The sequence below is a fragment of the Echeneis naucrates genome, chromosome 17 (assembly GCF_900963305.1).
Source record: "Echeneis naucrates chromosome 17, fEcheNa1.1, whole genome shotgun sequence".
Lineage (NCBI taxonomy): Eukaryota > Metazoa > Chordata > Actinopteri > Carangiformes > Echeneidae > Echeneis > Echeneis naucrates.
The window spans coordinates 11,497,628-11,513,885 of NC_042527.1; the positions used below are offsets into that span (position 1 = coordinate 11,497,628).

General features: G+C 39.5%; 1 protein-coding gene across 1 annotated transcript in view; it reads right to left on the reverse strand.

Moving 5' to 3' along the window:
- Positions 1-350: 350 nt before the first annotated feature.
- Positions 351-16,258, reverse strand: part of eif2b3 (eukaryotic translation initiation factor 2B, subunit 3 gamma) — a 28,991-nt gene continuing 13,083 nt past the window's right edge. The window contains exons 6-12 of the mRNA XM_029524688.1: positions 11,234-11,323; positions 8,727-8,863; positions 8,271-8,461; positions 7,873-7,935; positions 7,546-7,694; positions 4,047-4,150; positions 351-565 (exon numbers count right to left, since the gene is read on the reverse strand). Coding sequence (XP_029380548.1) covers positions 513-565; positions 4,047-4,150; positions 7,546-7,694; positions 7,873-7,935; positions 8,271-8,461; positions 8,727-8,863; positions 11,234-11,323 — 787 coding nt within the window. The 3' untranslated portion in view covers positions 351-512. The remainder of the gene's footprint in view (positions 566-4,046; positions 4,151-7,545; positions 7,695-7,872; positions 7,936-8,270; positions 8,462-8,726; positions 8,864-11,233; positions 11,324-16,258) is intronic.

Genomic DNA, 16,258 nt, shown 5'->3' on the forward strand with positions numbered 1-16,258 from the left:
TCAGACGCAAGTCAGTTTCCTCTGCCGTGTTTGTGTGTGAGGGTGGGGTGACGGTGTTAACTGATACAGGGTGAAGCTGGGTGGTCCAGGGCCTACACAATTTCTGTGTACAAATAAACTTAACTCCCACGCTATTGTGGTCACCCCGCCCACTGCTTCTTCTCTACATCTTTGGTCTTCTAAGCTGTACAGTGTGCACGTATAAACAGCCACGCTCATTCAAACAAGTAGAAGCCCGTGCTCCGCCCCTGCAACAGGTCCTGCTATTAGGAAATGACAATGATCTGACAGTAACTAGTGTGGTAAAGCACCAATAACACAAAACACGCCCCACACACGGATTAATGGATTTAAGGAGATCTGTCTTTATTGTGAACACAATGTACAAAACATTGTAAAGGTGGAAGAGAGTGTGTGGAGCCGCGGAAGCGGCATTTAGCCTTCTGATTGGTCAGTCAGCCAATTAATTAGTAGTCCTCCAGGATTTCTCTGCCACTCCTTCCCCACAGCAGCTAGATTTCCATCAGCTGGTCCGTCCCCACGATGACCTCGTTGGTCCTCTCAGCTGAAGAGAAGACAGAAATGTAAAAACTGATTAGGAAGGAAAGAGTCTACCAAAGGCTGAAATCACTGTTAGATGAAAAGTCAACACTGATAATCTTTGTTGTCTGAACTGACAGAAAGATTGAACGGTTCTCTAAGAAAAAAAGAGCATAGTCATCAAATGACTGTCAGAAAACGCTGCATCAGCACATTGAGGACAAAAGTTTATCAAACTTTACCTTGGTTCAGCAAGTCATTTTTTAACCATTTCCTTTTGCTATACATGGCTCATAGGCTTTGTTACACACCCTGTTCCTGTTTGGAATAATACATACTGTTCAAAATCAGTAGACAGGACTAACTAAAAACATCTTAAAGCCACGCCTGAGATGACGGGTGCGGTCTTGAACTTGCTCGTTATCAGAATCAGATCGGAAAACTTAACTGTCCTTGACAACAGGAATTGTGTCTTGGACGTGGCTCTATAAATACATAAATGGCGGAAAAACATTTACATTGTGTAAATAAAGTAAAATAAATAAATACAATCTGCTGGTCACTGGCTGCATGGTTGACTCAGGTAACACAGGAAACAAAAAAACTCAAAAAAACTCAAAGTCTGAGCTTACCCAAATAACAATGCAACTGGTTTCTGAAGAGAGCTGCTTTTGCAACTTATTCTGAAGATACCATTTTAATTGTGCAAATAAACTAAGCAATGAGCCCACAGATGCTGTGAAGAGGAAAACTAAAAGATCTCAAAAACAGATGTAGGCAATGAGAAAATGATTACATAAAAAACAAAACAAAACAAAACAAAACAAAAAAAAAAAACCCTCTCCGTCTACAGTATATTTTTGACTTGGTGTATCATGGTAGGCAGAAGAGAACCAGCAACCAAACATCACCGCAGACTTCAGCGATGAGAATATAAACCCAAAAGAAAAATAATTATCTGGCATTTCTGGCAATAAATAATGCCTAGATGATTCCATTTTGATGCCATGCTTAGATCATTGGAAAACAGAGGTTGGTTCGCAGCTGGGGGAAAAAAAAAAAAAAAAAAAGTATTTGCATGTGTGCAGTTTGTTATTAATGGACTACAACATCCATATCTCCTGTATGGTTCATTCATTTATTTGAGATCCCTCCCAGAATCTTCAGTGTGGCGAGACTAAGGTCACGCTGACCCCCATCTGAACCTCACTAAAAGCAATAGATGATGCTTGAAACGAAGTCTGCTGGCAGTTTTTCACTATCTTCCTCAACCTTAACCCAGTTCAGCATGAGGAGACAAGACGCTGTTCCTCCCCACATCCCTCCCTCCCTGTGCATCAGTGCTGATCCAAAGCAAACGGTGGAGAGTAATGTTCCCTCCATACAGACAGGTTTTAGTGTGAAGGAATCTGTTGCTGAGTTCGAGAATATACTCCGCTGTGTGTGTGGAGGGGAGGACAAATGGACCATGGGGCAGCAGGAGAGGGAGTGTTTGAAGAGAAAGGGTGGAAAAGTCACTCAATTCAGGCCTTTTGATTCGTTGCTGACTAATAAAGTCTTTATGTAAATGAAAACAATATGAATTTACATAAACAAATATAACCAGGGTTAGGGTTAACATAGTGAAAATGGCAGGTTGATGATGTAACATGTAACCAGGATGCACAGCTGACACATAGGTAGGTGTCGTCTTAACATTAACACCTGATAGACTTGCATGTGTGTACTTTGGCTGTGTGTGTCTGTGTGAGTGTGAAACTAACTCTCAGGGTGGTCCTTAGCTGCTAACAGCTTCAGCAGTGGAGTGGGTGTGTAATATCTTTAGCAGCCTGTGGTCAGCCAGTGAGATTGGTGGTGACAGAAATGCTGTGCTTTTTCTTTAGAGTACAATGTAAAGAAAAAGACAGAGCAGGTTTATATTTATTACAGTCTGCGACAGAGAATAATATGATAACATCTAAAAAAACAAACCCCAAACAGACAGACTGCAGCAGACTCCCTTTTGAAAACAAAGCTAATGGTCTATATTCACCTCACAGAACCTCTGTATGATTGGCATTGTTTATGAGAGATGACAAATAATGGATTACATTGTGTGCTTATATTCAGCAGAGACATGCTTCGAAAGTTGATTTTGGTGTAAGTTAAAAATGAAAGCGGTCTTGTGTTTCGGGTTCGTTTTCATATATATTACTTTAAAGGGTGTTGTGTTTTAGTGTCTAATGCTCCTTGTTTTTCTGTTTTTATGGCGCTAAGTGTTTTTTTAGTGCATTGTGTATTTATAGCATTATATCTTCCTTTTATGTCTGTATGTTCTGACCATTCAAGTTCCCATCTGGGACAATAAAAGGAATATGGTCTGCCGATAAGGTTTTCCCAATATAAGAATAAAAATAATAAACTGCCGTATGTAAGGTAATAGTCAAAGAAGGGAAAAAATGCTATAAAACAACTATGTATGTGTGTCTGACATGTTTATCAAAGACAAACAACACAAGGGACACATCAAGAGATGGAGAGATTTACACTCTGCCAGAGAAACAGGCTGAAATTATTCTTGAATTTAGGTGTGTACATAAAACAGTTCTGTAACTATGGCAGCAGGTTTACAGCGTTCAATAACATGACGGTGCTGTGCAGGCTTTGAAAATGTTTTGTTGCAGGATCACTCGCTGGATGCTCCAGAAAGAAACTGTTTCACATGTTTTTAGGCAGCTTTAGCTCAAATTCACAATGTTGTTACTTAGAGCACCCTGTTGTTCACTCAATTAGGCTGCTCAGTCTAGTAGTTGAGCTTACTCTTTTTCTCTATATGTGCATGAGTGTGTGTGTGCGTGTGTGTGTGTCTGTGTGCACACTGGACGTGGCTGGAGGCTGCTGCTGTTGAATTCCGGGTGGTCCTGTTTCTGGCCGTGCTCTCTAACCTCTCCATCAATGTGGCACACAGACACACACGCGCACACACACAGACACACACGCATGCATGCATGCAAACACACACAAACACGGAGACAGCTAGCTTTGGGGACAAGAGGATTAAGGAAATAAAAAAATCTCTGACAAATCTCTCTATCACACAGACTTCAGAATTAAGAAACTTTCCCTGCTGGCTCCATTGCTTTGCACTCAGGGATACCACACACACTCATTAACGCCTTATCTGACTCGGCTAAAGAAAAGCCCTGAGGATGGACAACAAACCTCAACATCATAAATTGTCATAGATGGCATTTAGTTGCAAAGCTGTGGAATAAGGTAGTGTGACATAGTAAGCCGTTATATTTTTCTGTGTATTTAAGCTGATGTCTCGTTCAGCAGCCCCACTTAGTATCACTCAAATTACATTTTGCTGATTTAAGTTGTTGATTTAAAATAGCTATCTTCATGAATGTGTAAAATCTTAAAATATTTCTTGGCACAAATAGAATGGGAAGAAATTGAAAACCTTACAGCTTAAAGTAAATGAACATTTTTCATTTTATTTTATGTGGATGTTTTGGTCTCACCCTCTGGTTCAATCCGCTGCCCGTTTCCCACCAGGCAGTATTTGAGGTCTGCACCACGGCCGATAACAGCATTACTGCAGATCACGCTCCCTTGGATATTACACCTGAAAAACAGCACACAGATCATATCATGAATCATATTCTTCTCATTTTGTCTGTCGACGTGTTAGGATGTCATGTGGAGTCTCAAGATTAATATGAGTGCTCACAAAATGATATGAGAGAAAATACTTATATATTTATGTTATGTGCTTATGATATTTTTTGTATATATTTTTTTGTTGACTTTTCTCAATGTTTTTTTCGTCTTCTTCTAGTGAATACTAGTTCTGAAAATTATTCAAATGAAATGCTTTGGAAAAAATATATATACACTAATCAGCATTTCAGTATGTCCACATAATGAGTGATAAGAAGTCATAAGAAAATATTACTTCATTTGAAAGAATCACAAGCCAAAAACAGATGAAAACTACCACTCTAACATTTTATGATGCACAACCAACCAAAATGAGTAAAGAAATAACTGCATAACTTTGTGGCTGTAACAAATAAAACACACCAAACCATTCAACAATTTGCCTTTAAGGGATGTACACACATTAAATTAATTCATTACTCGATTAGATTAGTTTAGATTAATAGCCTACATTATGCTAATTTGTGTTTCCAAGTGATAGACTATTAACTGCTGAGTAATTTAAGGTTTTTCTGGGTTAGGCCTTGTAGTGCTGATATGTTTTCTGTTTGCTCTTCAGAGTATACTGGAAACTCAAACATGGTTCACACTCTCTTAGTTTTCTTCCTTTAAACGCGGCACATACACACAACTGGGAACATTCTTACTGGGAGCTGCCCAGTACAACCACAGCCTTCCACTGTTGGCTGCTAGCTTTCACTGCTTGCACTCGGTTAGTGCCATGCAGGATTTCAAACTCACAGTAGAGACATTCAGTCTGTTTCACCATCAAGCATCCACCCACCTGCTCCAAAGACGTAACATATCCAGTCAACAGTTATTCCATTAGCCTATATATGTATATCAACAACAACAGCACGCTCAGCTGTGCGGCTATGTGCAGTTGTGTGTGTGTTAAAACACTGTTGGCCCCCGTACTACAGTCCCACCTGAGCTGGAAATGCCAACCCACCATGCATGCTCACATTCAGCCAAACCATCACCATAAAATTCTTGGAGAGGACACACAGACAGTCTTGTGTGTCCTGTGTCGACAAATCGTGGAGGGTGTGTATGCGTAGGTGTGTGAGGGTTAGAGAATGTGTGTGATTGTGTGTGTGTGTTTCAGTGGCTTGGGGAACCTGGTAGAGAACATATGTTGATCTTGCCCAGGCAGTGACGCACACACGCTTGGCCCTCTACGCACCACACACACAAGACAGGTTTGTATTGGCCCATTCTATTCAGGTGGTTAAGCCTGAGGGAGAGGTAGAAAGCTGTGTGTGTGTGTCAGTGACTACCCAGGAGGTGGTGGTGGTAGATGGTGATGGGAGATTACAAGATTCAGAGTTTTGTAACATTAGAAAGAGAAAAGGAGAGAGAGAGAGAGAGAGAGAGAGAGAAACAGCAAGAGAAAGAGGGAGCAAGTGAGAGAAACAGAGAGAAAGAGAGAGAGAGAGAGAGAGACCACCAAAGAAGCTTCTGAGCTGAAACACCACTAATTACTAACACCAGGGCTCCTCCTTGCCATGACCCCCCCAAAGATCCTCCTTCTCTCTAGCGTGCACACATGCATGCACGTGGACGCACACACACACACACAGACACACAAACCCACGTCAACCCCCACGTTCTGTGCCAACCCCCCTGTAAAGTTGACCCTTACTATCCCCCTTCCCAAACACGCAGCGCTTTGTCAACAAGCTCTGGTCAGCTGCAAACAAAGAAGCTAGAAATGCGAGGGGTTTCTGCGACATGGCTGGGGTCTTCTAATCCCCTCATACTGGCTCTTTCTTTCCTTCTTTCTCCTTCCTTCTTATGTCCTCAAAGAAAGAAAAGAAAGAATTGCAATTTCTTTATCGCGTGCTAGCTTGCTTTCCCCTTGCTTCTTTCTTCCCTTCTCCCGTCTCTCTCGTTCTTTCATGCCTTTGTGCGTGCACCTACATGGGCATGATGAGGGTCCCCATGCTGGCTGGCTGGGGTCCCTGAAAGGCTTAAGAAGAGATGGAGAGAGACAGAAAGAGGGAGAGTGCGAGAGAGGAGAATGATGGCGTTGAGGCCTTGATGGAAAGAAAAGGGAGGGAGGAGTAAGAAATTGAGATAAAAGAAGAAGAGCCTGTGAATAAGTGCATTAAAGTCTCTTTCCGTCGAGCCAGAGTTTCTGGCTGAGAAACTGAGCAGATCAATCTACATGTTAATTCTATAGTAGTTACTGGCACTTTCTCCTCTTTTGTTGCAATGCTGTAGTACTTGCTACAGTAAGATGTCCAGTAATGCTACTAATCATGATGCATCCCGAATCAGAATGGCTTTTTTTTAACACTCTCCTAGGTGAAATCATTATGGACCAGTTACAGCATACGCCATGCCCTGCAGTGACCTTCTGAGTTTCCTTCTAAAGCTGGAACTGTTAATACTACCTGGTTCGCTAAGGTGACGTTTCAGCTAAAAAAAAAAAAAAAGCAATGACCTAAATTTTCTAGTGTTGAGGTTGAAGGAGTAAAGAAGAAAATTCATACAATTTTAAGTACATCCTTTGCTGCTAGTTTCTGTTTTCTGTTGTAAATGGTCTCAAGCAGCAGTATTAAATGGAAAAAAGGCAAGGAAATTGCTTCATTTGTGAACAAGTGACCGCATAATGCCTGGCGAACCCTTAAACCTTGCTGCCCTGCTTGTGAGTCTGTCATTACAAACTCATGAGTACACAGGACTTTATTTTTCTTGTACAGTTTAAAGTTTCCAAAGGCACCAAATATGTCAGACTGAATTTTGGGTAAATATGTACGAAGGGTTCTGGATCCCTTCTTAGGTTTGAATGTGTCTCTGCAAATATTGCACATCTTGAATAAGAGTTGGAATCACCTGATTAAGAATGCATGTGACACTGTCAACATGATTTTTCAAACCTTATAAAATGTATAAGAAATAAAGAATTTGAATGTTAAATAGTCCATCCTTTCCATGTCTGGAAAACAGACCCTTCAAACCCACATTTATTCCATATCTATTGGGATCCTGGGTATACTCAAGTAAATTGGCAGCCAAATACAATATAGGGATGCTGTGCGTTTCACTTCACAAGCTCTGTGTTTGTTTGGAACTTGTCTCTGGCTGGTTGCACATCAATAGCTGTGCAACTCAATAGTTGTGGGGTCAACACAGCTATCGCTGTTTGACCCCACAGAGCTCAGGACACAAAACCTGTTACACCTATCAACAGACATCCACACGCACAAGCATCTGCCAGAGACACACATAGGCGCAAACATGCTATGTGCTATGCTATGTGTGTGTTTGTAGTGTATATGTCTGTGCTCTCACCCTTCTTCGATGGTAACCCCATGCATGATGATCGTGTTGGTGACTTTGACTTTCTCTTTCACAATGGTGGAGTTTCCGATCGTGGACCTTTTTATGGATGTTTTATCTGCTACCTGACACTGAGCTCCAATGATACTATCTGATCCCATCTGAGGGCAGAACAAGCACACATACTCACAAACAGAAGCATGACTCAGACAGAGATATGCATACAGGCTTGTAGAATAATTACTACATATACATGTAATCCAGAGGAAAGAGATCAAAGCAGGGGAACTGAAAAGATAAATACACCAGCCAGTGATATTTCAAGTGCATTATTCTTACTTGGCATCTCTCAGAAATGGCAGCAGATGGGTGGACTGCTGGCTCCTCAAACAGCTTTGGCGCCTAGCAGGGGGAAGATGAACAGGTGGGGGACATGAGATTAAATAAGTGAAGGCTGAAAGATTGATAAAATCCTTTTGGCAATGGATCTCATGCAAAAAAAGGTAGAAAACAAGTTTTTCAATAAGTATGAAATTTAATGTTCAGAGCAGAATTCTCAGCAGCTTGGTCAAAAATGATTTAGGCTGCGGGAGAGATGACTCACTGAAGTCACAGCATATAAAATAAGTGCAGGTACTTGGATGATCTCCAGATATATGCATATTATGGACAGACTATACACATGAAAATGATTATTTAGCAAAGACCTTGATGGAGCAAGCTAATGTCTGACTCACCATTCGGTTAGCCTCAATGTAAGCAGCTAGAGTGTTGACACGGTAGCACAAACCCTGGTCCATAATGTGAACATAGCAGCGCATCTTTCCTCCATGGTAAGCCTCGCTCATGTCGCCATGATGGTCGTTCCAACAGGAGCGCTCCTGAGCCAGCTGGAGAAGAGGCTCATCGCGTGATGTGATGAGGAGCTCTGGGAAGTAAAGAGAGACAGGAGATGTAGGCACAGCATTAAAAATCATGACGCAAAGATGGTGTTTTGGGTGACCTTGGCGTGGGCAGAGTGGTCCTTTTATGTCGATTCTGTGTTTACTTCTAGCCAAAAGTGAAACATAGATGATGTTCTCCATGTTGCTGGCATTTGAATCAAATCTACCGCCTTTTTAAATATGCCAACAGTGCCACTTTGCTTCTGATGTCAGCGTGTGAAGGAGCGATTTGACCACGCAAAAACTGACCGTGGTTCATAGAGCCGTCATTCTTTTTCTGGTTCTGATCATCTACATCATCCTTGTTTTTCTGGCTGTTGGTTGTTTTGGAAAACTGCTTCCGCACCAAATATGGTACCAACTCACCCCGGATTGACGAGATGGACCTGCAATAAAAGGAAACGTAACAATGTGAGATAACCTAAGACATGCCACATATGTTCAGCGTCCTAAGTGAAGCACTCACAGAGAGTTGAAAGAGTTTAATATGCTTTCTATGGGCAATGTCCTCCAGCTAATCATCACCAGGTGGAGAAAGTGTGAATAAAATACCAAATGATTGAGCAAGAAAATAAATTCTTAAAAAAATAAACTCAAAGTGAGCTCCTCTCAGCAGTCATTGGGTGTTGTCCATCTGAAACACAGATGATTTATGCATATATTGCAACCTCGCGCTGATTTGAATCCAAACAGTTGCTGCATTCAGCCTCTCCTTAACTGGTAATGCCCTTGGCGAGTGCCTGACTACCATCAAAAGTGCATTTTTTATTTTTTCCATGAGGAAACCAACAAGGCTGCAAAGAAGGATTAAGATTTATCCATTTTATTTTTCTCATCTCTGCAATTCAAGATTCACTTACAAAAAGTTGAGTGACTCTTGAATCACACGAGTGCTGCATCCACATGGAAGGGCTGTATTGATAATTTGGTCATGAATTTGATTAAGGCTAAAGATGTGTTGACAGCTCAACCAGGCAACAGCATATTATTGCTGAAAATAGGAAGTTACAATGAATATTAGACAAAAGCAGAGGCTAAACCATGCTTTGAAGTCTATGTAAACTTGGAGGTAATTTCCCCATATATAATTCTTCTTTCCATGTTTTTGCGCTGTGCTGTGCTCAGTGCTCTTCTACACCACCCACACTCACTCCGCTTGTCCTCTCTTACTTTCTTTTAAGGGGAGATTAGAATTTCCATCTGAATGACAGCAGAAAAACAACAGTTACTCTGTCCATTTTGTCTCCTTGAGCATGAGACAGAGAGAGGGTGGAGGAGAAAGGATGAGAGACAGAAAGGGGCTGTGAAAGGAAATCCAAGAAAAGAGTTGAAGAAAGAAATTAGTCATCTAACAAGGAGATGATATATGCTAGAAAAAAGAAGGTGCACTGGTGATGTAATGAAGATTTATATCTACATCTCTATGGCGATTCAAGTCTACCCCTGGCTTCAACCAAAAAGAAGACCTGGAGAGATGGAGTAGAGTCAAGGGATCTGTGTTTGTGATGTTGACCTGAGTTTTATTTACATGCAAGATAACATGATGAAGATACATTTAATCCGCATCTCAATGGGACCCTTTCTAAAATATTTCAGCTGCAAGGACTCACCCACCCCCCCTTCCCCGTTTGGACAATTTTAGCACTGAGCTGTTCCGAAGCTTGCAACTTTGTCTGGAGTGCATCTGGATTCAGTCCTGATGTTATCACACACACTTGATATTTCTATTGGTCTTTTCATTTGCCCAACTACATCTGCAATTCAAGTGTACACAGTTTGCCAAAATAGAGAAAAGGAAAGGCAGTAATTATGGTGAGAAAAGCAGAGATTTTAAAATGTTTTAACTGTCAACTTAATGAGTGTTTTCTTTCTTTCGCTTAAAAACTAGCTTTCAGTGTGTCTCTCTGGTCAGGGGTTGAATGGATATGACTGATGTCCTGTGATGTCAGCAAAAGCTCGGATTTCTTTCAGATTATTTTCTTTCTCACAATTATGATGCTTCAAAATACTGGTTTGTGTTGTGTAATGCAACTGAACAGCTGTTTTTATGCAAATGTGAAATCTGATTTTGAAAATATTAAGGTGTTTCTCACAAGATTGATCTTTATGGCTATGAGAGCTTTGATATCCTAACATTTTCTACTTGGCTCTGCTTGTAAAACAGGTTAACTATTCCGTTTTTCACAGATGTCAATACAAAACCAATAACTGAAAACAGTGAAAAAAGACGATGAACCTTTGTGCCCTGAATTGTGACTCAGAATGATGTCTCATTACACTGACCCGTCTTACCAATATGTCATTATTAATATGAATGTGATATCCATGTGATATCAGCATGTGTTAAATCTTTGGTGCTTCCAGCTTTTTTTAGGAATATGGGGTCTGGGCAGCTACTGAAGGCTCCCTGTGACATTGCTTTGCTTCAGAGGCTAAAGGCCTTACAGCCTGCTTCAGTGGCACATAGTAAAACAAATTAACACCTTGCTAGAGTACCCTGCTAACAGGACCTTTCAAAGCCTTAGCACCATGTTTAACACTTACTACAGATTAAGCAGGGAATGTGAGTTCAAGTTAACATGACTATGTGGGCGTGTGCACTTGAAATTGAGTTAATACTGCTCACATTAGATATGAGCTGGTTATTTGTCAAATTATCACAAAAAGAAAAAAAAGGGCTAAAATTTAAAGTGGACTGGTTAATTGTGTATGTAAATGTTCATTCATTAATTAACTGAAATAAGTAAAGTACTCACTTGTTTTCTGTTAGAAAGTCCACCACTGCTTTTTTAAGACAATAAAGATGAGCGTCCACTAAGCCTGTTTTGATGTGCATCCTGGGATGTCTGCAAAAAAACAAAAAAAAAAAAACAGAAGGAAATTAACCATCCTTTTTCCAGATTTATCTGGTATTTACGAAAAAACTAAATTGAATGCAGTTATATGACATATAAAACAGTGATGACTGAAAAGATGCATGAGAATATTTCATCAGAATATATATTTGTTGAGTGCCACTGCATCGCTGCCATGACAAACCACTTAACCCGGGCTGCTTTCTGCTTTGATTCTTTTCATCACCTGCTGTTTTTATGTTTCATGTTTGCTTCTCATTTACTGAACCCTTTATTTTTCCTCCCCTTTGCACACAGGACAGGAACATTTGATGGAAAGCAGATACAGCTGTAGGCTTACATAAAAGTTAGAAGGGTGACATCTGTCTATTGTCCTCTGTCAGCTACCATAACTGTTGCCCCACAGATCTGGTGCCATGAGACAGGTTTATATTTACTGGAGGGCCACATGAATGCAGACACACATGCACCCACCCAAGCATTCACTCATTCTACTCACACACGGACACACGGTTGAGTTTGAACATGTGACATTTACGAAGCGAGAGCCAAAGAAAACCATTTCATCCTTCAGGCTTCAATAAACAAATCCACCCTCACCCCTTCATCCTCTCCCTGGCTTCCTATCCTCCTCTTCCTCTGCCCTTTCAATCATTACATAATAAAAACTCCAGGGTGCATTGTTACTAAAAGGACCATAGTGGTGCTTTTACATGTCGTAGCCCATTAAATACAAATCACATATATATCCTATTACCACGAACCCTTTTTCAAAGAATGCTATAACAATTTATGTTTTTAAAGTTGTAAAATCGAATAGATTCAAAAAGCCTGCAACTTATTACCACACAACAATAAACTAATGTTGACAAAAAATTAAAAGCAGACATGGGGGTCACTGTTCAAAGTGCTGCTCAAATCTCAACAATGACGTTGATTCATTATTTAACATGACATAGTGCGGATTCATCAGAACCATTTTGTGCATTTGTTCTTTCTCTACGCTATTTTTATTTTCACACGTGTACGTTCACGTCATTAAGCTACAGAAGAATTTATCAACCTCATATGGTAAGTATTGGTTTCTTTTTTGGTTCACCAGAGTCATTAACAAAGGTTATCAGGCTGGTAAACACTATCAGAAAAATTATATACAATAACAATATCCAACATATGAAACACAGTTACATTACTGAAAAAGCATTTCTTGAAAATATTGGGTATATTTCAATTATTTTTAAGATTTTCTATATTCAAGCCTGAAAAACTAAAGCTGTATAGCACAAACGCTAAATAAAGCTCAAATTTGACATGAGAAAGGCATCATATTTTACTTACTGGGATCTGTTGTGAGCAAGTGTAGAGAATGTAGCAATAACTACATATAAAATAAAACATCTGCAGGATGTACATTTTAATTGACATGAGATTTAATGAATAAATGATGATACGCAGTGTAGCAAAATCTTGTTTGTTTTTTAACAAAGCACTTTTTCTCTTAGTGCACTTCAAAATATTTTTTTTTCATGTAGTTTTTTTTTTCTAAACAATTGTCTAGCTTACACATTTCCCATTTCCATCTAACCTCTCCTCACTGCGCCGCAGAGCAACAGGAGCATCTTAGGAGGATTGCTGGGTCGCACATATTTTACAACCAGATGCTGAAAGCCATAAATCAAACTGCGTGTGTGCTCATCTGTGTTAAGGTATTTTACTCGAAAGCATAAAAACATATGTGCCTGCACACACAGACACGCTCTGTAGGTGTTTGTTAAATGTATTTATTCATACAACATTTCCCAGGTGCCTGTGAATGCATGACTGTGTATCACGGTGTTAAAGTGGAATTTATGGGAACACCCAGCATGTGACATCACTGTTTGGCATCTGCAAATGGGTAGGAGAGTGAACTGGGAATAACTGGGTTGTCTGAGTGTGTGTGTGTGTGTGTGTGTGTGTGTGTGTGCGTGTATGCATGTGAGGATAGTAAGAGCAAGTGTTGAACAGGTGCCCCTGAAAAGTGTGTGTGTGTTTGGGGGGGGCGAGGGGGGTGTAGTCCCTTGTTGACATGCGTATGGCCAATAAGGATGTGACTTTGCTGTACATTGAAAAAATTGCTGCATGAAGCAGACGAATTCAAGAGATCTGAAAAAACAAACACACCTCAAACTGAATTAACTTATTAATCTTATGATTAATAAAACGCATAAAAAAAAAACGTCTTAACAATCTGAAATCCAAACATTCAGATAAGAAAACTAATAATGCCGATCATTTTTTTTTAAAGCAGGAAAATATTCTTACTCACTGTTTGGAACCAAAGCCCTTTTCAGTGTTCCAAGGGTTGCTAGCCCTTCTGATTCAAAACATTGAGCCGTGGCCACATGCAATTTTATTGGTTTACAATTTTTGTAAAGTAAGACTCCAACAAACAACTTGCATTTCCCAAATAGGGATAAACAACTTGCTTTTCCTAACAGCAGCATCATCATGTGATTTCTGGTTGCTGCGAGTGCCATAGAGGCTGGTGTTGAGGGGAGCAGGAATTTACTGCCTCTGCAGGCAAGGATGACTCAACCCTTGGATTAATGACTGACTACTAAAGCACCACTAATGTCCTCAGTGGGAGAGAGGAGTCGCATCTCCCTCACACAAACACACACAGCCTAATGTCTTATTTAGTTACAGCTAATACCCCACAATGGACGGGACTCAGACAGGAGACTGTTGATACTATCATTAGTCAGCTTTCCACTACAGAGCCAAGAGGACTGAATAGCTTACAACCTATTTAGGCCATTCAACTATTGCTTCCAAAATAAAATGTGAGATTCCCTTAATGCCACTCTAGTTTTAACAGATGCTTTCTTAATTGAGTTGGCTCACATAAAACCTGCTTCTTATGGCTGGAGTGCACATAGCCTTGGTGCAAGTTGTGCAGTCTATACAATTTCAAACAATACTCATCAACACTAAAAGTAAAAAAAATAGATCAGAGTTACCTAGATATAAAAGTTCATTTCCAATTGCATCTTGGTTGTGCAAGCAATCTGAGACACAGATGTATCTGAATCAAGAGCTGCATGTTTGAGTATAATATAATATATGAGAAGCTGTGGACAAGTTGTGATAAATGTGATAAATGACTATTAATAGCTGACCCAAATGGCTGCCTAATCATTGTAAATGTTGATAACAGGCTGGGGGGAAAAAAAGAAAAAGAAACAAAAAATAAAAACCAGACTGCCACGGATGCCAGTACACAAATTTTAGCTTTCAGGCCAAATTATTCATGAGTGATGTTAAAAAAAAAAGTATACCATTAAGTAAACATCTTGCTGGCTTCATGAATCCTGCAAACATATGAAATATACAAACTGAAGGGAAAAAAACAACAGGTATATGATAAAGTAAAGAATGAATATTGATTAGTAACTACTTCTTTATATATACACATACATGACTGCATAATCATATTCTATGTAGTAAAACCTTTTGAAATATGTTATTCAAACGAAGCAACGAATGCAAACAAAGCTATTTAATTTCTGGAGCAAGTATGCATTTGTGTTAATTAAGTTTCAGTTCCACTGCTTTGTGCCATCATTGCTAACAGATGAAAACAATTCCTTCTTCCAACATCTTAAAGGTCATTGCAGTTAAGATATGCGTCTCAAAAACATGATCTAAGCATCCTCTGCTGCCCAGCCGAGCTGGCTCAAGGCAAAGTTTATTTATTTGTACAGCTCATTATCATACACAGAAGTCATTAAATGTGCTTACCGGAAATAAAAGAAGCATAAAAAAAAGGATAATGAAAACACAGATTATAAAACTGGCCATACATAATAACTGTGCAAGTTTCAATGACTAAATGAAGGCAGTCTTTTTTAGCTTCTTTTTAAAGCAAGTTACTGTCTGGGCGGATTTGGTGTCCATTGGAAGCTGGCTCCAGCTGTGTACAGCATAGTTACACCCTGTTTCATTAAAATTTTGGACACTAATGACTGAAAAGCACCTATTAAAGACTTTCGGGACTTGTAAAATTTCCGGACTTGTACAAAGTAAGTAAACCTTTGAAATATAAAAATACTAATCTTTTATCATATTAGTAAAAACAAAAAGAAAAGGCAGCAAAGTAGGGAGGATACAACCATGTAAGATTGTGACTTTATGGTGACCTCAGTGGTTTTTAAACACATTTTTACTCTTTATCATAACAGTTCTGATTTTGACTCAGCTTTTGAAAGCTGCTGCAGTGAACCAGTTCTCTCAGCCTTCTAACAAGTGGAGGTTTAATGTATGAAGGGAAACTCTGCTGGAGTCCTTTCACACCATTTAAGCAATTTCCAGTTTCAGACAATCTCACATGTGCAAAATGTTTTGAGCTAACACACCTCAACCATATGGAAAGTGTAGAGAAGGAGAGGGGAGAAAATTACATAGGGTATAATCTAAAAAAAGCACAGAGTAAAAAACTGGAGAGGAATGTCTTGAATTAAATGAATGAGGAAAGATTTTTCAAAGCTTAAAAAAAATATAAAAGGAAAATTTCTCGCTTTTAACTGAAATATAATTCAATAATATTTTCATGAATCAGTGGTGGATTGACGGTGGTGTAATTATCCAAATGCTGATGTGAAATTAAATAAAAAAAATTTAATTAAAAAAACACTGTGACCCAAAAATATCTTTGGAGATGCATCATTATTTGTGGAAAAGACAAAGCTATGCTCAATCCGCGTCTCGAGACACTGATTTGAAAAAGGCACATTTACACTACTGATCACAAAAGTGTGTGTCTGAGAGTGAGAGAGAGAGAAAGAGAGTAACAAAGTTTGACTGGATGGTACTGATGTGCAAAACAGTCAGTTCTCATAAAAATGTACCTCCTGGTAGGCTACAAAAATCTAGAAATCTGGGATT